Raw genomic sequence first — 22,691 nt, 5'->3', positions numbered from 1 at the left:
ACCCGTTCTCTCTTCCTCATGAAGACTTTGGGGGAGAAAAAGAGATACTAAGAGATAGAAACAGCACACTTACCATATTTTTCGGGGTATAAGACGCACCGAGATTTTGAAGAAGTATTTTTTTTAAAAAAAAAGTTTTTGCACTCTGCAGATCTCCCAAACCCTCTGCATGCCTCATGTTTTGTGGAAAACGGGGCATGCAGAGAGTTTGAGAGATCTGCATTGTGCTCCTGGGAGTTAGGGGGGGGGCAAAAACGAGCAAAAAATGGCCCGTTTCTTTCCAGAAAAAGGGCATGCATTAGATTTAGATTTAGATTTATTTTATTTGTATGCCGCCCTTCTCCGGGAGGGACTCAGGGCAGCGAACAACTCAAGGGGGAAAGGAAAACGTAGAACACAATACAAGTAGTTAAAATAGCCAAGAATCACACAACCACACAGGTCGAGAAGGGAGGGGAACTCATCAACCCCAGGCCTACCGGCAAAGCCAAGTTTTGGCGGCTTTTCGGAAGGCCTGGAGAGAGGTGAGGGTCCGAATCTCCGCGGGGAGTTCGTTCCAGAGGGCCGGAGCTGCCACAGAGAAGGCCCTCCCCCGGGTAGTAGCCAGGTGGCATTGCCTGGTAGACGGCACCCGGAGGAGGCCGACCCTGTGTGATCTAATGGGTCTTTGGGAGGTAATTGGCAGCAGGCAGTCTCTCAAGTACGATAGCCTTTAGGACCTTGTAGAGGGCTCCTGGGGGTTGGGGGGACAAAAACGAGCAAAACATGGCCCGTTTCTTTCCAGAAAAAGGGCATGCATAGCCTTTAGGGGCTTTAGAGGGCTGCTGGGGGTTGGGGGGGGACAAAAACGAGAAAAAATGGCCCATTTTTTGCTCGTTTTTGCCCTTCCCAGCTCTCAGGAGCACTTTGCAGTCCTCCCAAACCCTCTGCACGTCCAATTTTGTGAAGGAGGTGAGGTTTTCAATGGCCAAAAATGCTGTATTCGGTGTATAAGACACACCCAGATTTTCACCCTTTTTTGGGGGGGGAAGGTGCGTCTTATACTCCAAAAAAATACAGTACCTTGCATCCGAAACGGGCCATGTGAAGACTCCTGGGAGGGGTGAGTCGTGGTGGGAGAGCCAGGGGTGGGATTTGGAGGTTCTCCAAACCAGCCATAATGTTAGCTACGGCTTCTCCCAAACCCGGGCGAACCCTTAGCAGCACACCCCTGCTTATGACCAGAGGTAGGCTGCAGCCAGTTCGGACAGGTTCAGGTGAATCTGGTGATGGTGACCTGCGGGTGCGCCCCCGCCCACCTGCCCCAGCTCTATGCCGTCCTATTTAGCCACATTTTCAAAGCCGTGTGCATGCGTGCAAGCCATGTGCCGCAAATAAAGCGAATGCGTGGAAGGCCGTGTGTATGTTTATGAAGTGAGCGTGCACACGGGGCGAATTAAGGTGGTAAACCCCCTGTGAAACACGCCTCTGGATAGAAGCTCTCCTTTTAAAGCCAGAAGAAAGGATTAAAAAAAAAAACACGACCCCGAATGAAGGCTCATAAAAAGGGAGTTTAAGAATGGGAAGAAACAAAAATTCAGGCGGCGAAATCTAACACTTTGTTCGTAGCAGAATCCCAATGCAAGCAGTTCTCCCTGAAGACCAATCCAGTATGACAGAGTTGGAAGGGAAGAGAAGAGAAGGGAGGGGAGAAGAGAAGAGAATATGGAAAGAAAGAAAAGAGACGAGAAGAGAAGAGTATATGGAAAGGAAGAGAAGAGAATAACAGAGTTGGAAGGGACCTTGGAGGGAAGGGAAAAGAGGAGGAGAAGAGAAGAGAATATGGAAAGGAAGAGAAGAGAATATGGAAAGGAAGAGAAGAGAATATGGAAAGGAAGAGAAGGGAAGGGAAGAGAGGGAGGAGAAGAGAAGAGAATATGGAAAGGAAGAGAAGGGAATATGGAAAGGAAGAGAAGGGAAGAGAAAAGAAGGGAGGGGAGAAGAGAATATGGAAAGAAAGAAAAGAGACGAGAAGAGAAGAGTATATGGAAAGGAAGAGAAGAGAATAACAGAGTTGGAAGGGACCTTGGAGGGAAGGGAAAAAGGAGAAGAGAAGAGAATATGGAAAGGAAGAGAAGAGAATATGGAAAGGAAGAGAAGGGAAGAGAAAAGAAGGGAGGGGAGAAGAGAATATGGAAAGAAAGAAAAGAGACGAGAAGAGAAGAGTATATGGAAAGGAAGAGAAGAGAATAACAGAGTTGGAAGGGACCTTGGAGGGAAAGGAAAAGAGGAGGAGAAGAGAAGAGAATATGGAAAGGAAGAGAAGAGAATATGGAAAGGAAGAGAAGAGAATATGGAAAGGAAAAGAAGGGAAGGGAAAAGAGGAGAAGAGAAGAGAATATGGAAAGGAAGAGAAGGGAAGAGAGGGAGGAGAGGAGAAAATATGGAAAGGAAGAGAAGGGAAGAGAAAAGAAGGGAGAGAAGAGAAGAGAATATGGAAAGAAAGAAAAGAGATGAGAAGAGTATATGGAAAGGAAGAGAAGAGACTAACAGAGTTGGAAGGGTACCTTGGAGGTCTTCTAGTCCAACCCCCTGCTCAAGCAGGAAACCCTAAACCATTTCAGACAAATGGCTCTCCGCCCTCTCCTTAAAAACCTCCACTGTGAATCCAGATCTAAATCTCTCCTGAATTTGGAAGCCAGCATGATTAATTAATCAACTGCTGCTTTGAATTATTCACATTTATAACGGCTGGTTTGAATTATTTATGTTTATAATGATTCCCCTAGCCTTTAAATTCATTACAGGCTGCCAACTCTCAAGTTTTCTCGACAAAGAAATTTCACCTCAGCCTGGGACAGCGTAAAACCATTGTTTCCCCAATCGTGGGAAACTTTAAGGTATGTGAATACAAGGAAGGTATGTTAACCTGGTTAAAGAAATATTATGGTCATTATTATCAATAATATTGCTGTGTTTCCCCCAAAAATAAGACAGGGTCCTATTTTCTTTTGACCCCCTAAATAAGCACTTGACCTTATTTTCGGGGAGGTCTCATTATTTTTGAGGTGCAGGAGGGGGCAAGCATGGTCACCATATGGCTGCTGCTATGTTGCAGTATTTTTGGGGAGGGCTTATTTTCAGGGAGGGCTTATTTTCAGGGAGGGCTTATTTTTGGGAGAGGGCTTATTTTCGGGGAGGGTTTATTTTCAGGGGAGGGCTTATTTTAGCGCATGCACTCAAAAGCCCGCTTGGGCTTATTATCGGGGAGGTCTTATTTTCAGGGAAATGGTATTATAATTGATATTAATGCAATGAAGAATGTTGTAGGATTATTATTTCCTAAAATGATTTGTACCCAGACAACACAATTGAAATCGAAGTTCAATTGAAATTGGAATTTTTGTGCGATAAAATAAAATAAAATAAAAACTTATCACAAACGAAAAAACAATGAAAAAGATGTGTGAGCTTCAACTCCTAGAATTCCTCAGCCTGCCATGCTGGAGAGTTGGCAGCTATGATAAATTTATAATTTACAATTTCTTCTTTCTGTACAAAGCAATTTCACCTCAGCCTTGGACAGCTTAAACCAGGGGTCTCCAACCTTGGCCACTTTAAGCCTGAAGGATTTCAACTCCCAGAATTCCTCAGCCAGCCAGCTGGCTGAGGAATTCTGGGAGTTGAAGTTCTCCGTGACCCGACAAATGCCCGCTCGACTAAAGCGCGCCAACGAAACCGCGGTGACAAAACCGCGACATCATCAACGCGCCCACAACAGCGCGCCGACAGAAGCACGATTTAAGTTAAGGTAAGGGTTAGGTTCAGGGTTAGGTTTAGGGTTAGGTTCAGGGTTAGGTTCAGGGTTAGGTTTAGGGTTAGGTTCAGGGTTAGGTTCAGGGCTAGGTTTAGGGTTAGGTTCAGGGTTAGGTTTAGGGTTAGGTTCAGGGTTAGGTTCAGGGTTAGGTTTAGGGTTAGGTTCAGGGTTAGGTTCAGGGCTAGGTTTAGGGTTAGGTTCAGGGTTAGGTTTAGGGTTAGGTTCAGGGTTAGGTTTAGGGTTAGGTTCAGGGTTAGGTTTAGGGTTAGGTTCAGGGTTAGGTTCAGGGTTAGGTTTAGGGTTAGGTTCAGGGTTAGGTTCAGGGCTAGGTTTAGGGTTAGGTTCAGGGTTAGGTTTAGGGTTAGGTTCAGGGTTAGGTTTAGGGTTAGGTTCAGGGTTAGATTTAGGGTTAAGTTCAGGGTTAGGTTTAGGGTTAGGTTTAGGGTTAGGTTCAGGGCTAGGTTTAGGGTTAGGTTTAGGGTTAGGTTTAGGGTTAGGTTCAGGGTTAGATTTAGGGCTAGGTTTAGGGTTAGGTTTAGGGCTAGGTTTAGGGCTAGGTTTAGGGTTAGGTTCAGGGTTAGGTTTAGGGTTAGGTTCAGGGTTAGGTTTAGGGTTAGGTTTAGGGTTAGGTTCAGGGTTAGGTTTAGGGTTAGGTTCAGGGTTAGGTTTAGGGCTAGGTTTAGGGTTAGGTTCAGGGTTAGGTTTAAGGTTAGGTTCAGGGTTAGGTTTAGGGTTAGGTTCAGGGTTAGATTTAGGGCTAGGTTTAGGGTTAGGTTCAGGGTTAGGTTTAGGGTTAGGTTTAGGGTTAGGTTTACAGCGTGCTTCTGTCGGCGCGTTGTTGTTGGCGCGCTTCTGCGCTCATTTGTCAGCGCGATTTAGAACTCGCGGTTTTGTCACCGCGGTTTCGTTGGGCGCGCTTTAGTCGAGCGTGCATTTGTCGGGGAACCGAAGTTCTCCAGGCTTAAAGTTGCCAAGGTTGGAGACCCCTAGTTTAAACCACTGTTTCTCAATGGTGGCCCCTTGAAGATGAGTGGACTTCAACTCCCAGAATTCTAGCTGGCTGGGGAGTTCTGGGAGTTGAAGTCCACTCACCTTAAAGTGGTCAAGGCTGAAAAACGCTGGCTTAAGTCATCCAAATCCCATTTTCTCAAATCATCCACAGTTTACTTTACCGATCGAGCAGGTACTTCAGATATTCAGAGCAATCCTGTTGGGCTCCGCGGGTGAACCAGGGAGGCCACGAAGCCAAAAAGAAGTTTTCGGGAGAAATCGCAGGCCTCTTAGGGAGGTATCCGAGAGGGGGAAAACAGAAAATTAAAAAACAACAACATTGAAAGTGTTTTGGTAGCTGCAGGCTGCCCTATTTTCATTAAAGGGGATTCTGGGATTGATTTTTTTTTCTTTTTTGCCTGCTCAATGTATACATTAGTTTATTTTTAATTTTGTAAGTTGGGGTAGTGGTTAAGGCGCCATCCTCGAAGCAAGGAGATGGTGAATTCTAGCGCCAACTTAGGCATGGAAGCCAGTTGGGTGACTTTGGGCTGATCACTTGGAGACTGTGAGTTCTAGTGCCACCTTAGGCATGAAAGCCAGCTGGGTGACTTTGGGCTGATCACTAGGAGACTGTGAGTTCTAGTGCCACCTTAGCCATGAAGGCTAGTTGGGTGACTAGCTAAATGCCAGGAGACTGTGAGTTCTAGTGCCACCTTAGGCATGAAAGCCAGCTGGGTGACTTTGGGCTGATCACTAGGAGACTGTGAGTTCTAGTGCCACCTTAGCCATGAAGGCTAGTTGGGTGACTAGCTAAATGCCAGGACACTGTGAGTTCTAGTGCCACCTTAGCCATGAAAGCTAGCTGGGTGACTTTTGGCTGACCACTAGGAGACTGTGAGTTCTAGTGCTGCCTTAGGCACAAAAACCAGCTGGGTGACTTTGGGCCAATCACCAGGAGATGGTGAGTTCTAGCCCCGCCTTAGGCATGAAAATTGACTGCGTGACTTTGGGCCAATCACCAGGAGAAAGTGAGTTCTAGTCCCGCCTTAGGCATGAAAATTGACTGCGTGACTTTGGGCCAATCACCAGGAGATGGTGAGTTCTAGCCCCGCCTTAAGCATGAAAATTGACTGCATGACTTTGGGCCAATCACCAGGAGACGGTGAGTTCTAGTCCCGCCTTAGGCATGAAAATTGACTGCGTGACTTCGGGCCAATCACCAGGAGACGGTGAGTTCTAGTCCCGCCTCAGGCATGAAAATTGACTGGGTGACTTCGGGCCAATCACCAGGAGATGGTGAGTTCTAGTCCTGCCTTAGGCATGAATATTGATTGAGTGACTTTGGGCCAATCACCAGGAGATGGTGAGTTCTAGTCCTGCCTTAGGCATGAAAATTGACTGGGTGACTTCGAACCAATCACCAGGAGATGGTGAGTTCTAGTCCCGCCTTAGGCATGAATATTGACTGCGTGACTTCGGGCCAATCACCAGGTGATGGTGAGTTCTAATCCCGCCTCAGGCATGAAAATTGACTGTGTGACTTTGGGCCAATCACCAGGAGATGGTGAGTTCTAGCCCCGCCTTAGGCATGAAAATTGACTGCGTTACTTTGGACCAATCACCAGGAGATGGTGAGTTCTAGTCCCGCCTTAGGCATGAAAATTGACTGGGTGACTTCGGGCCAATCACCAGGAGATGGTGAGTTCTAGTCCCGCCTTAGGCATGAAAATTGACTGGGTGACTTTGGGCCAATCACCAGGAGATGGTGAGTTCTAGTCCCGCCTTAGGCATGAAAATTGACTGGGTTTCTTTGGACCAATCACCAAGAGATAGTAAGTTCTAGTCCTGCCTTAGGCATGAATTTTGACTGAGTGACTTTGGACCAATCACCAGGAGATGGTGAGTTCTAGTCCCGCCTTAGGCATGAAAATTGACTGCGTGACTTCGGGCCAATCACCAGGTGATGGTGAGTTCTAATCCTGCCCCAGGCATGCTGACTGGGGAATTCTGGGACTTAAAGTTTGAGGAGCACATCTCAAATCCCTCTCGCATCATTAAAGTAAACATTGAGCTAACGATTCCCCCAAAAGGAAGACCCCATAATTAAGAAAACGTTCCATTAAGTACCTGGCTGTGCTCTAGAAAAGCAAAGAGCCATTGTAGTTTTGCCATCAGCGGCTGGGAGGTGTTCTCGGCTAAATTCAGCACCGTCCGTCTGAAACTGTAAAGGGGGGGGAAAAAATTCCCCTTAAACTTAAAAAGGGAAGAGTGTCACAAAATCCCAGCATCAGTTAATCCATTTACTGAAGCCCAGATCCGAGATGAATGCAACCTGTAGTAGCCACATAATCCTCCTTTCTTTAAAGATCCCTCAGAACTATGAAAATATAAATAATTGGTCAGCTATGGATAGAGCATTATATGACCCCCCCCCCTCCAGTGGTGGGTTTCAAAAAAAATTGGAACCTACTCTGTGGGTGTGGCCTCCTTTGTGGGAGTGGCTTGCCGGCCATGTGACCTGGTGGGAGTGGCTTGCCAGCCATGTTTTCTCTCTCTCTCTCTCTCTCTCTCTCTCTCTCTCTCTCTCTCTCTCTCTCTCTCTCTCCCTCCCTCCCTCTCCTTCCTTTTGTCTCTCTGTCCCTTTTTTCTTTTTTTCTTTCATCTCTCTCTCACTCTTTTTCTTTCTTTTTTCTTTTTTTTAATTTATTTCTTCCTTTCTTTCTCTTTCTCTCTCTCTCTCTGTGTCAGTCTGTCTGTCTGGATTTGGATTTGGATTTTATTCAATTTGTAGGCCGCCCTATTCTTCCTTTCTTTCTCTTTCTCTCTCTCTCTCTGTGTCAGTCTGTCTGTCTGGATTTGGATTTGGATTTTATTCAATTTGTAGGCTGCCCTATTCCCCGAAGGGACTCAGGGCGGCTGAACAAAAGCCAAGGGAGGGGAAATTACAAAAAATAAGACAAAGACAATCAGACAATACAAACAATTTAAAAGCACAACAGACACAGCAAATTTGAGTAGGGGGGGGAACTCAACCCCCAGGCTTGCTGGGACAGCCAGGTCTTCACGGCCGGCTGGAAGGCCTGAAGGGTGGAGAGGGTCCGAATCTCCACGGGGAGCTCGTTCCAAAGGGCTGGGGCAGTCTGTCTGTCTGTCTGTCTGTCTGTGGCAGTGGTGGGTTTCAAAAATTTTTGGAACCTGTTCTGTAGCAGTGGCCTGCTTTCTGGGTCCACTGGTGGAACCTCTTCTAACCGGTTCGGTAGATTTGACGAACCGGTTCTACCGAATAGGTGCGAACTGGTAGGAACCCACCTATGGACCCCCCCACAATCTTTGATCAGCCTCCGGGTGGCCTTAGCTAAAATACAAGCTGTAGTAAACAGAGGGGATTTTGCCCCAGAATAATTACACATAGTTCTTCTCTTGTGGCCCGCCAGCGGAGCTGGGGGCAGAATTTGACATTGAGGAGGTTGGGGAGGAAGATGGGCCAGTCCTGGAGTTTGGGGAAGGCTCTGATAAGGGCTCTGTGTCGGAGGCAGAGAGGGGGCCAGAGCCGTCTGACAGTTATCAGCTGCCTTCAGAGTCAGACATCAGTGAGGCAGAAGAACAGCTGGAGCCTGTTCCCAGTGTGCGCACGGGCAGAGAAGGCACAGCTAAGGAACAAGGGCCGACTTGGGAGTAAAAGACCCTCTCAAAGGGAATAAAGAGCATAGGCTTTCCAAGCAGAGGAAAGACCTGCGGGAGTTCAAGGCCAGGTGCCGGCGCCTGGAGCCTCAGTGGGCTGAGATGGTCAGCCAGTTCCAGGCCATGATGCAGTCCCACTGGAATGAGGCCCTCCAGCTCTTCCCCACCAGCGGGTCTTCCCTCCAGCCTTCGCCCAAAGCCCCCCACCAGGAGGCGGAAGCAGACCCCAAGTCGGAATTTCTGCCCCCCTCCGACCCGTCCAAAAAGACCCCAAAGGGGGGGACTCTCTGCACCAACACAGGCGTTCATTGATCTGTCCCAGGGGCCGTAATTTGAGGACCCCTGATTTAGTGCAATGTAAAAAAAATGCAAATATCTTTTGTCTGACCACCAAAGTTTTCTGGCGGACCCCCAGTTGGTGACCGCAGGTTTAGACAGATGAGAGAGAGAGAGAGAGAGAGAGAGAGAGAGAGAGAGAGAGAGAGAGAGAGAGAGAGAGAGAGAGAGAGAGAGACGGAGAGACCACGTCCGTAAAACCCCTAAATAGAACCACAGGAAGCAGAGAGGCAGGACCAGGAGGGGGGGTGGGCTGCCTACTCTGAGGCCATGAAGAGAGCTTGCAGGATGCTATTCATGTAGCAGGTATTCCCCAGGTTAATTAACCCGATCTTTCCGGTTTCCGATTTGGAGGCCAAGCGAGGATAGAGGTTGGCCAACTCGTTTTTCTGGGAGGTCCAAGCATTCTGACCCAGCAGGTGCTTAATGCGGTCTTCGTTAGGGATTGGAAGCGCCTTCCGAGAAGAGAATCGGAGAGAAAGAGAGGGGGGAGGAGAGGGTGGGGGGGAGGAAGGGAGAAAGAGGGAAAGACAGAGGATGGGGAAAAGAAGGATGGGGGAGAAGATGGGGAGAGAGAGAAAGGGAGAGGTCAGAGAAAGAAGGAGAGAGGGTTGGGAAGGAGGGAGGGAGAGGAAAGGAGAGAGAAGGAATGAGAGAAACAGGGAGAGGGGGAGAGAAAAGGGAGGGGATATGGGGAGAGAGAGAGTAAGGGAAAGAGGGGGAGAGGGAGATGTGGAAAAGATGAGAGAGAGAGAAAGGGAGAAGGACAGAGAAATAAGAAAGGGGAGAGGGGGTGGGAGAGGTGTAGGCAGAGGGTGGGGGAAAGGGAGAGAGAGAGAGGGAAAGGCAGAGGATGGGGAAAAGAGGGAGAGGGGGAGAAGATGGGGAGAGAAAGGGAGAGGGACAGAGAAAGAAGGAGAGAGGGTGGAGAGGGAAGGAGGGAGGGAGGAAAGGAGAGAAGGAATGGGAGAAACAGGGAGAGAGAAAAGGGAAAGGATGTGGGGGGAGAGAGAGAGGGAGAGAGTAAAGGAAAGAGGGGGAGAGGGAAATGGGGAAAAGATGAGGAGAGAGAGAAAGGGAGAGGGACAGAGAAAGAAGAAAGGGGAGAGGGGGAGGGTGGGAGAGGGCGACGGGGTGGGAGAGGGAGGGAGAGGGATAGGCAGAGGGTGGGGGGAAAGAGAGAGGAAGAGAGAAAAAGGGAAAGGCAGAGGATGGGGAAAAGGGAGTGGGGGAGAAGATGGGGAGAGAGAGAAAGGGAGAGGAGAGAGAAGGAGTGGGAGAAACAGGGAGAGGGAGAGAGAAAAGGGAGAGGATGTGGGGAGAGGGATAGAGAAAGAAGAGAGAGGAAGAGGGGGTGGGAGAGGGAGGGAGAGGGGTAGGGGTAGGCAGAGGGAGGGGAGAAAGAGGGAGAAAAGGAGAGAGAGAGAGAAAGAGGGAGAGAATTAGCAGACCATCACTCCCTATGGACATTTCTTCGAAGGGATCTTCACATGGGTATTATGTTGACAAACATTTTAAACCTGTGTTGGCTATCAGCTAGTTCAGACAAGAAGCATAACCACAAACACTGGGGACCCAGTCTGGTCTAGTGGTGAAGGCACCCAGGCTAGAAACCAGGAGATGGTGAGTTCTAGTCCCACTTTAGGCCTGAAAGCCGGCTGGGTGACTTTGGGCCAAACACCAGGAGACGGTGAGTTTTACTACCGCCTTAGGCAGGAGAGCCATCTAAGTGAGTTTAGGCATTTTCCTTCCGCCCAAGTAGCCTACCTCACAGGCTTGTTGTTGCGGGCAAAAGAAGAGGAGGAAGGAGTATTAGATATGCTCACCGCCTTGAGTTATTTGTAAAAAATAAAAGGCGGGATGCAAATAAATAAATACAATTTTAAAATAACCATCTTCACAAACCTATCCCAAGTCCAAGAAATTGGCTCTGATTCTAATCCGGGCCAACTTTTTTCTAAAATTTAAGACTTCATTGCTAACGGCGAAAATTTCAATTCTCCATGTTTTACCGTGTTTCCCCCCCAAATAAGACAGGACCTTATTTTATTTTGACCCCCAAAATAAGCACCTGCCCATATTTTCGGGGAGGTCTTATTATTTTTAAGGTGCAGGACGCGGAGAGCGTGGTCACCTCAAGGCTGCTGCTGTATTGCAATATTTTCGGGGGGGGGGGTTATTTTAGTGCATGCGCTCAACAGCCCGATTGGGCTTATTATCCGGGGAGGTTTTATTTTAGGGTATTTAAGAGCCGAGGTGGCGCAGTGGTTAAATGCAGCACTGCAGGCTACTTCAGCTGACTGCAGTTCTGCAGTTCGGCTGTTCAAATCTCACCGGCTCAGGGTTGACTCAGCCTTCCATCCTTCCGAGGTGGGTAAAATGAGGACCCGGATTGTTGTTGGGGGCAATATGCTGACTCTGTAAACCGCTTAGAGAGGGCTGAAAGCCCTATGAAGCGGTATATAAGCCTAACTGCTATTTATTCTCTCGAACAGTGGCACCCGAAATGCAAAAAAAAATATGTTAAAAAGGGACCAGACTTACTTTTATCGCTTCCACCAGAGGCTCGTAGAGATCGGGGAATCCGGAGAAACAGAAGAACATGCAGTAGATCAGTTCGGACAGCTGATTCAAACAGTGTGACGCCGAATTGGAGTTCTCCTTCTGGAGGGCAGCGATCACTCTGGGAATATGAGGCAGGAGCTGTTAAAGAGAGGGAATAAAGCATCGGGGAGGCCATTGAAGGATGGAATTTGCATCCGAGGAAAAACGTGAGCCTGAAAAAACAAATATAGGATCCGAGGCTGTTTAATGCAATAAATATCGTTTATCTGATCTGGGTCGGTCAACGGGACCAGAGATTTGGTCTTCCCAATTCCTGGACTCTCGTGCTGGAGCCAGTGGTTAGGATTCAAATAATTTAACAACCGGTTCTCTGCCCTAATGACCAGCTGGGTAGGCGTGGCTCGGTGGTCATGTGACTGCGTGGGCGGGTCTAAGTCAACATCACTCACGTCGATGGGCGCTTCGACTTAGCAATGTAAGTTACCATGTAATAAGGGTTAACCGGAGAGGCAGTTTCTATAAGCAGGGCAATAAAGATTGTCGGACGAGCAGGTACAAAAACAGCCAGGGAAGTGATTGATCCCTGAGGATGGGCTCTAGCCAGGGATGGGATTCAGATGGTTCGGACAAGTTCGGCCGAACCGAGTGCTAATTTTGCATCCAGTTCACCGGTTGTTGCAAGGACCCGCTGTCCCCGCCCACCTCGCCCCTCCCATCCCAGGAGTCTCCACGCGGCCTGTTCATCATGCCAGTTAAGTAATGGGCCCGTGTAGAGGCTCCGGAAGAGCAAAATATGGGCCTGCCGGAAGTTCCGGAAGTCTGGAAACAGGTCTGTTTCCGGCTTCCGCAGGGCCTCTGGAGCCCAGGGGAAGCTGTCTTCGCCCTCCCAGAGGCTCGAGGAAACCTCCAGAGCTTGGGGAGGGTGAAAAACGGTTTCCGAAGGGCCTCCAGAGCCTGGGGGAGGCCGTTTTTGCCCTCCTGGAGGCTTGAGGAAAACCAAAGATAAGACGTCTTTCTAATTCCTGAAGGATGGGCTCCAGCCAGTGGTGGGATTCAGCCGGTTCGCACCTATTCGAGAGAACCGGTTGTTAACTTTCTAAGCAGTTTGGAGAACCGGTTATTAGAAGAAATCTCCTTTTGTTTTTTCCCCCCACTTTACAGGGCTAATCCTGTAAGGAAGGCAGGAAGGAAACATTCTGGTGTTGTTTCTAGCCTAATCTTTATTGCCCTGCTTTCAGAAACCGCCTCTCCTGTTAACCCTGATTACATTGTCACAGCTAAGGCAAAGCACCCATCGACGTGAGTGATGTTGAGTTGGCCACACCCACCCAGTCACATGACCACCGAGCCCTGCCTACCCAGCTGGTCATTAGGGCAGAGAACCGGTTGTTAAATTATTTGAATTCCACCACTGGCTTTAGCACGAGAGTCCAGGAATTGGGAAGACAAAACTTCTGATCCACCCAGCAACTGGGCAGAGAATTGGTTGCTAAAATTTTTCAATCCCACCCCAGGCTCTAGCTTAAGTCCGATAGTTTGGAAGACAAAACCTCTGGTCCTGGTGACCGACCCAGATTGGATCCTGCAACATTATACAACACAATAGCAGAGTTGGAAGGGACCTTGGAGGTCTTCTAGTCCAACCCCCTGCCTAGGCAGGAAATCCTACACCGTTTCAGACAAGTGGCTATCCCACATCTTCTTAAAGACTTGCAGTGTTGGGGCATTCACAACTTCTGGAGGCAAGTTGTTTCCACTAATTAATTGTTCTAACTGTCAGGGAATTTCTCCTTAACTCTAAGTTGCTTCCTCTCCTTGATTAGTTTCCACCCATTGCTTCTTGTTCTGCCTTCAGGTGCCTTGGAAAATTATCTTGGGACAGCCATATTCGCCTTCATTTGCAATAAATATCCTTATGCGTTCGCCAACAGTTGGAGGCTCAAAACAGTAGGGGATTAATCGGAACAGGGATTTACCAGGTGAAATGCTTCGTGAGAGTGCTGGAAACTCAGCAACATGTATCGCAGAATGGAGAGAGCCCCCTCTCTCAGAATAGGGTAGAGTAGCTTGGAAAAAACCTACAGGAACACAGCAAAAATAAAGATTATGGGCAGAGAGAAGGAGAAAAGAAAGGAGGGAAGGAAGGAGGGAAGGAGAGAAGGAGGGAGGGAAGGAAGGGGAGTAGGAGAGAAGAAACGAGGGAAGGAAAGAGGGAGGGAGGGAAGAAGAAGTAGGACCGTTGTAAGATAAGATGGATCTTCAAGTATATTGTCAACAGTAGGGAAAAATTGTTATAAATACATATTATTAATAACAGTTATGAGATAATATAATTGTGAATGTATATATGAAATTGATAAAATAAAAAATAAATTATCAAAAAAAAATAAAGATTAAGGGCAGTCGATTAGCAGAATCAGGATAAAGACAATTCCTACAGCCCTTTTTCTATAGCCCGGTAAAAGATGCTTAGAAAGACTTGGACTGGGTGTCTGGAGAATATAAATCACCAGGGGACGGTGAGTTCTAGTCCTGCCTTTGCCATGAAAGCCAGCTGGGGGATTTTGGACCAATCCCCAGGAGATGGTGAATTCTAGTTCCACCATAAGCAGGAAAAACCAACTCAGTGATTTTAGGCCCACCACATGGAGACTGTGAATTCTAGTTCTACCTTAGGCATGAGAGCTAGCTGGGTGACTTTGGGCCAATCGCCAGGAGATGGTGAGTTCTAGTCCTGCCTCTGCCATGAAAGCCAGCTGGGGGATTTGGGACCAATGACCAGGAGATGGTGAATTCTAGTTCCACCATAAGCAGGAAAAACCAACTCAAGTGATTTTAGGCCCACCACATGGAGACTGTGAATTCTAGTTCTACCTTAGGCATGAGAGCTAGCTGGGTGACTTTGGGCCAATCGCCAGGGGATGGTGAGTTCTAGTCCTGCCTCTGCCATGAAAGCCAGCTGGGGGATTTTGGACCAATGACCAGGAGATGGTGAATTCTAGTTCCACCATAAGCAGGAAAAACCAACTCAGTGATTTTAGGCCCACCACATGGAGACTGTGAATTCTAGTTCTAACTTAGACATGAGAGCTAGCTGGGTGACTTTGGGCCAATCGCCAGGGGATGGTGAGTTCTAGTCCTGCCTCTGCCATGAAAGCCAGCTGGGGGATTTGGGACCAATCACCAGGAGATGGTGAATTCTAGCTCCACCAAAGGCAGGAAACCCTAATTCTTGAGCCAGTCCCTTTCTCTCTCTCAACCCAACTCACCTCACAGGCTTGTTGTTGTTGTGGGGGAAAAGAGAAGAGGGAGGAGTATTAGGTTCACTACCTTGAGTTATTGATAAAAATGATAAAAGGCAGGATACAGCTATGTACCGTCTTTCCCCGAAAATAAAACCCTGCCTTTTTTTCCCTTGCCACCCAAAAAAAGCAGTTCTGAAGTCTGAGGAAGGCTCGGATGAGGGCTCTGCGTCGGAGGCAGAGAGGGGGCCAGGGCTGTCCGACAGTTATCAGCTGCCCTCAGAGTCAGACATCAGTGGGGCAGACGAACAGCTGGAGCCTGTTCCCAGTGTGCGCATGTGCAGAGGTGCCAGATGAAGGGAACAGTTAAGGAACAAGGGCTGACTCAGGACTAAAGGCACAGGTGGACAGTGAATGGCCCCTCCTATAGGGAATAAAAGAGGAACGAAAGGGGAGTGGAGTTTGCAGGCGTTCAATTCATGAAGGTGAAGATCTGTTCCTGACTCCTTGCCAAGTAACTGGTGCTACAGCGTGGCGTTTAGAAGATATCGGCCTGGCAGCTCTCCAAGCCTGATAAAGGTCTGTGGTTGTGAAATCTCATGAAAGACTGTTAGCAATAGCAATAGCAGACTTATATACCGCTTCATAGGGCTTTCAGCCCTCTTTAAGCGGTTTACAGAGTCGGCATATCGCCCCCAACAACAATCCGGGTCCTCATTTTACCCACCTCGGAAGGATGGAAGGCTGAGTCAACCCTGAGCCGGTGAGATTTGAACAGCCGAACTGCAGAACTGCAGTCAGCTGAAGTAGCCTGCAGTGCTGCATTTAACCACTGCACCACCTCGGCCCTCGGCCGGGACTTTGCTGGAGAGGAATTTCCTTTAACCTAAATAAAAGGGGTTTTATGGGGACGAGGAGTCGGCTTCATGATCTTGGGAAGCCTCGGTCACAACACAGCCAGGACAGTGGCGTAAGGTTATTTTCTGCAAGCAGATCCCACATGAAGGAGCAAACCAACCCGTTCAATTTTGGAAAGCGTGACTTCCATCAAGATGCTGAATTTCTTCACCGCCGCCTTTGGAAAGCGTGACTTCCATCAAGATGCTGAATTTCTTCACCGCCGCCAGATTCTTCAGCAAGGCTATGATCCATTTGTCCAAGCTGTTCCCCAGGGGCCACGAGACCCATTCGATCATCCTGGAGCGAGAAAGACGGAGAGATAGAGAGCCTGGGATTAGAGGGATGAGTGCAGGCAGAGTCAGAAATGGTTCTCCAAGATCGTGGAGAACAGTGAGAAGTGAGAAGACTTCCTATATAACTGTTATGTGATCTGGAAGAGGAGGAGGAAGAGATCAAGAGGAGGAAGAGGATGAGGAGGGGGAAGGAAGGAGGAAGAGGAAAAAAGGAGCAGGAGGAGGAAGAATAGAAGAGGAGGAGGAGGGAAGGGAAGGGAGGAGGGGAGGAGGAAGAAGAGGAGGGAAGAGGTGAGGGAGAAGAAAAAGAAGAGGAGGAGGAAGCAGAGGAGGAAAGGAAGAAAGGAGGAGGAGGAAGGGAGACAGAATATAAGGAAAAGAAGGAGGAGGAGAGAAGGAGAGTAGGAAGAAGTGGAGGAAGAGAAGGAGTGGAAGGAAGGAGAAAAAGGAGATGGAGGAAGGGAGAAGGGGGGAGAAGAAGAAAGGAGGAGGAAGAGGAGGGAAGAGGAGTAGGAGGAGGAAGAGGGGGAGGAAGATAAGGAAAAGGAGGGGAGAAGGACAGTAGGAAGAATTGGAAGAAGAGAAGGAGTAGAAGGGAGAAAAAAGAGGTGGAGGAGGGGAGGAGAAGAAAAAGAGGAAGGAGGAAGAGGAGGAGGAAGAGAAAGAAGGGAAGGGAGGAGGAGGAAAGGAGGAGGAGGAAGGGAGGAGGAAGATAAGGAAAAGAAGGAGGAAGAGGAGAAGAAAGAGGAGGAGAAGGAGGAATGGAAGAGGAAGATAAGGAAAAGGAGGAGGAGGAGGAGGGGGAGAAGAAAAAGAAGGAAAAGGAAGAGGACGGAAGAAGAGAAGGAGGAAGAGGACGAGGAAGAGGAGAAGAAAGGGAAGGGAGGGGCAGGAAGGGAGGAGGAAGATAAGGAGGAGGAGGAGGGGAGGATAGTAGGAAGAAGTGGAGGAAGAGAAGTAGAAGGAAGGAGAAAAAAGGAGAGGGAGGAAGAGAGAAAGGAGAGAAGAAGAAAAAGGAGGAAGAGAAGATTTTAAAAAACCAGCACTTTTCCATTAAGGATAGGAAGAAAAAGTTAAAGGATGCTTGTTTCAGGAATAAACTGTCTGAATTTGAGTATTTCTGCTTGGCACCATAGAAAAAGTGTAATACAACGGACTTTATTCATGTGACCAAAATGTAACTATATTTTGAAAATCAAAATGTAAATATATTTTGAAAATCTCCATCTATTTTGGAAGACACCCCCCCCCCAACAGGCATCTAACCCCACAAAATGGATAAACAAACCTCTCGCCCATCCCATTTTTTTAGCACGGGAGGTGGGAGGGATCTTATAGTAAAAAAAAACCAAAATTCCCCACGGCTGAGAATCTCATAGACTCATAGGATCATAGCGATGGAAGGGACCTTGGAGGTCTTCTAGTCCAACCCCTGCTCAAGCGGGAGACAAATGGTTCTCCTAAGGTTTCCTGCCTGAGCATGGGGTTGGACTAGAAGACCTCCAAAGTCCCTTCCAACTCTGATATTCTATTATTCTGAGTCTGAAAGCTTGGGAAACGAAACTTCTGGTCCCGGTGACTGACTCACTAGTGACTTTCTATTTTTTCTTACCTTCCAATCGCAGTCAACATCTGAAGGTCGGTGATGCTGTCATCATTGGTAAGGTTTCTTAGGATGCCATCCATCAACTCTAGAGGAACATACTGGACCACACTGGCTAAGGCAATAGAGGGATCGTGATCGTCTGCAGAAAAAAATTTTTTAGCGGGAGCAGCAAACCATTTTAACATCTATAAACTGTGCAAAAGAGAAAATTGCTTGTTATTCTATATAATAGATTAAGGGAATCGCAATGAATATTGAACAGCGAGGATTACCATTTACAATTGGTAAATTGTAAGGATTACCATTTACAATTGACAATTAAGGGTAATCTAATCCAAGATATGGAAAAATGGAGAGGGAACATGAAATATATTTACAATGGGAAATTATTGAGATTTAAAGACAGAATCACAAATTGGGGGCGTGTAAGGATGTATAATTATATAAAGATAATGATGAGAATAGCTGGGAATTGTAACCAGGTCTATATTAGGCTTGGAATGTGTGTGTTAAAAGCACAATGACTATATATGTATACTTTCTTGTTCTATTTTTTTTTAAAAAAGGAGGAGAATACATGTCCAAATTAAATATGTATATTGAAAAAGAATTATAAATACCATCAACACAAAATGGAGCTTGCTCAGAGGTTGAAATACACCAAGTAAATGAGATGAAGAGTGGGAAGTAGAGGAGAGAGGTAAGGGAAGAAGCAAGGGATCGGAGAGAGGGCAGGGGGAGGGAATAGGAGGAGAGAAAGGAGGAGTGGAAAGGGGAGAGTGGAGAAAGAGAGGGGAAGGGGAAGTAGAGAAGAGAAGGATGACAGAGGGAAAAAAGGAGGTAGGGAGGAGGAGGAGAGAGGGAGAAGAAAGTGATGGATAAGGTACAAATATGGTGTATGGAGAGCAGAAGAGCCAATAATTGTTGGCTATGTATATATGTGATTATATGTTATGAAAATGAAAAAAATAAAAACTTTATTTAAAAAAAGAGAGAGAGACTCGACCAGGCTAACAGAGAACAAAAAAGACTCCAGTATCTCTCCACTAGCAATTGGCACCCAGATCAGTATAGATTAACTCCAAGGTTAATTTCAGACCAACAATCAAGTAAGCAAAATATACCCCAATCAAGAAACAGCCAAAGAGCCATCAGTAAACAGCCTAAGGAAAGAATCTCTGAAGACCACCCACCCCACAGCCACACTGACAGGCCAGACACCAGAATATATACACTGACAGCAAACAGCACTCCTTAGTAGCACTGATGATGTTACCTAGTTGGGTCATGAAATGTCTGCAAGAAAACAAGCAAGCTCAGAGACCACCAAGGACTTCACAGTTGTTGTTGTCATCCTCCTCCTCCTCTTCCTCCTCCTCCTCCTCCCTTTCTCCTTATCCACAAACATCATCTCTTTCTAGACTGATGATGTCACCTACATTGGTCATGAAATGTTCGCAAGAAGACAAGCAAGCTCACAGAACACCAAGGAGCCCATAGTCATTGTCCTCCTCCTCCTCCTCCTCCTCCTCCTCCTCCTCCTCCTCCTCCTCCTCCCCCCTTTCTCCTTGTCCACAAACATCATCTCTTTCTAGACTGATGATGTTACCTACATTGGTCATGAAACATTCGCAAGAAGATAAGCAAGCTCACAGAACACCAAGGAGCCCATAGTCATTCTCCTCCTCCTCCTCCTCCTCCTCCTCCTCCTCCTCCTCCTCCTCCTCCTCCTCCTCCCCTCCCCCCCCTTTCTCCTTGTCCACAAACATCATCTCTTTCTAGACTGATGATGTTACCTACATTGGTCATGAAACGTTCGCAAGAAGACAGTCAAGCTCACAGAACACCAAGGAGCCCATAGTCATTGTTCTCCTCCTCCTCCTCCTCCTCCTCCTCCTCCTCCTCCTCCTCCTCCTCCTCCTCCTCCTCCTCCTCCTCCTCCTCCTCCTCCCTTTCTCCTTATCCACAAACATCATCTCTTTCTGGACTGATGATGTTACCTACATTGGTCATGAAACGTTCGCAAGAAGACAGTCAAGCTCACAGAACACCAAGGAGCCCATAGTCATTGTTCTCCTCCTCCTCCTCCTCCTCCTCCTCCTCCTCCTCCTCCTCCTCCTCCTCCTCTTCCCTTTCTCCTTGTCCACAAACATCATCTCTTTCTAGACTGATGATGTTACCTACATTGGTCATGAAACGTTCGCAAGAAGACAGTCAAGCTCACAGAACACCAAGGAGCCCATAGTCATTGTTCTCCTCCTCCTCCTCCTCCTCCTCCTCCTCCTCCTCCTCCTCCTCCTCCTCCTCCTCCTCCTCCTCCCTTTCTCCTTATCCACAAACATCATCTCTTTCTAGACTGATGATGTTACCTACATTGGTCATGAAACGTTCGCAAGAAGACAGTCAAGCTCACAGAACACCAAGGAGCCCATAGTCATTGTTCTCCTCCTCCTTCTTCTGCTCCTCCTCCTCCTCCTCCTCCTCCTCCTCCTCCTCCTCCTCCTCCTTCTGCCCCTCCTTGTGACAAAACCCACTCACTTCTACTACTTATTCTATTACCTAGTTAGATAATAAAACAACTGCAAGAAAACAACCAAGCTCAGACATTACCAAGAACCCACAGTGGGGAAAAAATGGTCATAGGAGCAAACCGGAAGTCTATTCCTGAACTTTCGGTTAGGCTGTACGGCCGGTTTTTCGCCCTTCAAGGCTTCAAGGATGAAAAACGGCCTCATAAGAAGGCCAAACTCAGCTGGCCATCACACACATGCGCGCTGGCCAGCTGATAGGGCAGCGCCTCGCGTGCCCTAGCAAATGGCCCCAGGCGCCACCTGTGGCACGCGTGCCAATAGGTTCACCATCCCGGGGCTATACGGTGTGTATATGTACCATGGCAATAAGGTATCCTATCCAAAGACAGACAACCCATCCCTACCGATGGTTGAAATGATGGCGAAGAGCTCCTTCAGGGAGGGAAGGATGGAGGCCACCTGAGTCTTCCAGATCTTCTGCAGCAAAAGGCTGACTTGGATCACCTGGTCCAAGAACTCCATGATGGCCTCTTCCCTGCCTGAGGTGGTGTGGAACTGCCCGACGCATCGGACAAGCTGTTGGCAGAAAAGGACCTGGCGTTTGCCGGTGGGGACGCAGAGAGGGTACTGGATTAAGAGCTTGCTGATCTTCACACATTGCTTCAGGCCCGGCCGCTCGCAGATCTTCCGCAGGACTTCGGTCCTCAGTAGGCTGAAGACGTCGTTGGCCGACGGGCCGTCCATCACGAAGGGCAGTCCAAGGTGTATGTAGTCAAAGACGTAGAGACTCCTCTTCCCCAGAGGTCCATAGCCTTCCTGGAGAAGACTTAAGAGGAACTGGGCATTGAAGAATTCCTCGAAGGCCTCTTGGTGGTAAAGCCCACAGACTTCCAGGATCTCCTTGCCAACGGACCTCTTGAATTTGGTGTCGCCCAAGAGGAAGAGCTTGGTGGAAAGCTCCAGCATTGACCAACACTGTTCGATGTCCATGGTCCTCTTCAGAGCCTCGATGATGCGCCTCACCAGGCCTTGCTTCATGTGATCGGGGTAGGAAGAGGCCAGGATCGCTTCCAGGATTTTATCCATCTTGGCTTCTTGGAAGTCCTCAAAGAAGATCAGGCATCTTCAGGCCACTAGGAACCCCTTCCTCCCTGGAATGGAGACGTTGGGTTACATACCATAATTATAATGACGGTAAAGGTTCCCTTCGAACATACCGCATTTTTTTTTTTTTACTATAAGATGCACTTTTTTGTCTCCCAAAAGGAGGTGGAAATGTCTGTGCGTCTTATAAACCGAATATTGCAGAAGGCTTGCCCACCTGTCGGCCATTTCGTGCCCTTCACATACTCCTTTTTCAGGCCTTTTTCGGCCCGTTTTGGAAGTTTTTTTTTTAACCTGTTTTGAGGCTTTTTGGAGAGCCATTTTTGAGGCTTTTCTTGGCCCATTTTTGGGGCTTTTTTCAGCCAGTTTTTCAAAGAAAAAATGGGCTAAAAAAAACCCTCAAAAACTGGCTGAAAAAAGCCTCAAAACTAGGCCAAGGAAAGCCAAAATGGGCCAATAGCCAGTTACAGGAACTGGGCATGGCTGGTCTAGGGAAGATGAGGACCAGGGGAGACAGGAGAGCAGCCTTCCAATATTTGAGGGGCTGCCACAGAGAGGAGGGGGTGTCAAGCTATTTTCCAAAGCACCCAAAAGCCAAGCAAGGAATAATGGATGGAAACTGACCAAGGAGAGATTCAACCTGGAAATAAGGAGAAATTTTCTGACAGAGAGAACCATCAACCAAAGGAACAGAAATTGCCTTTGGAAGTTGTGGGAGCTTCATCCCTGGAGGCTTTCAAGAAGAGACTGGACTGCCATCTGTCAGAAATGGTATCAGGTCTCCTGCTTGGGCAGGGGGTTGGACTAGATGACCTACAAGGTCCCTTCCAACTCTGTTAATCTATATTCAATAGAATAATAGTTGCCTTCGGAAGTTGTGGGAGCTTCCTCCCTGGAGGCTTTCAAGAAGAGATTGGACTGCCATGTGTCAGAAATGGTGCTTGGGGGGGGGAGGGGGCTGGGGTTGGACTAGATGACCTATAAGGTTCCTTCCAACTCTTGTTAATCAGTTAAATTTAGTACCGCTGCAGAGAAAAGCCACCTAGAACTAAGGAGAAATTTCCAGACAGCGAGAACAATTAACCAGTGGAACAGCTTGCCACCAGAAGTTGTGGGTGTTCCAACCCTGGAGGTTTTTAAGAAGAGATTGGACAGCCACTTGTCAAAAATGTCTATAGGGTCTCCTGTTTGATCAGAGGGTTGGACTAGAAGACCTCCAGGGTCCCTTCCAACTCTGTTATTCTGTTATTCTGAGGTATTTTTGGAAGTCGTTCCCACACATTTTCATTCATTCATTCATTCATTCATTCATTCATTCATTTATTTGACTTATATACCGCTTCATAGGGCTTTCAGCCCTCTCTAAGCGGTTTACAGATTTTTAGCAAATTGAGTCAGCATATCGCCCCCCCACAGTCTGGGTCCTCATTTCACCCACCTCGGAAGGATGGAAGGCTGAGTCAACCTTTGAGCCGGTGAGATTAGAACCGCTGAACTGCAGATCACAGTCAGCTGAAGTGGCCTGCAGTACTGCACCCCTAACCACTGCACCACCTGGGCTCAGTGCTTTTGAAGCATATCATCTTCTGTTTTTCCATGCATAAACCAGGGACTCACCTGTAGCTGATTACAATCCAGTCAAAA

At 47.8% G+C, this 22,691-nt stretch overlaps 1 protein-coding gene across 1 annotated transcript in view; it reads right to left on the bottom strand.

Annotated features, from left to right (window-relative positions):
- USP35 (ubiquitin specific peptidase 35) overlaps window positions 1–21,055 on the bottom strand; it is a 25,375-nt gene extending 4,320 nt beyond the window's left edge. Inside the window, exons 1-10 of the mRNA XM_087721011.1 lie at window positions 20,348–21,055; window positions 17,419–17,551; window positions 15,738–15,810; window positions 15,632–15,688; window positions 13,348–13,449; window positions 11,351–11,509; window positions 9,068–9,261; window positions 6,917–7,010; window positions 4,969–5,075; window positions 1–25 (exon numbers count right to left, since the gene is read on the bottom strand). The exon at window positions 1–25 is cut by the window's left edge and continues 1,179 nt beyond it. Coding sequence (XP_087577137.1) covers window positions 1–25; window positions 4,969–5,075; window positions 6,917–7,010; window positions 9,068–9,261; window positions 11,351–11,509; window positions 13,348–13,449; window positions 15,632–15,688; window positions 15,738–15,810; window positions 17,419–17,551; window positions 20,348–21,029 — 1,626 coding nt within the window. The 5' untranslated portion in view covers window positions 21,030–21,055. The remainder of the gene's footprint in view (window positions 26–4,968; window positions 5,076–6,916; window positions 7,011–9,067; window positions 9,262–11,350; window positions 11,510–13,347; window positions 13,450–15,631; window positions 15,689–15,737; window positions 15,811–17,418; window positions 17,552–20,347) is intronic.
- Between the last annotated feature and the right edge of the window lie 1,636 nt (window positions 21,056–22,691).

The sequence above is a fragment of the Thamnophis sirtalis genome, unplaced genomic scaffold (genome assembly GCF_051295495.1).
Source record: "Thamnophis sirtalis isolate CommonGarterSnake01/CBP01778 unplaced genomic scaffold, rThaSir2_p1.2 scaffold_8, whole genome shotgun sequence".
Taxonomy (NCBI): Eukaryota; Metazoa; Chordata; class Lepidosauria; order Squamata; family Natricidae; genus Thamnophis; species Thamnophis sirtalis.
This window is presented reverse-complemented; position numbering and strand designations above follow the sequence as displayed.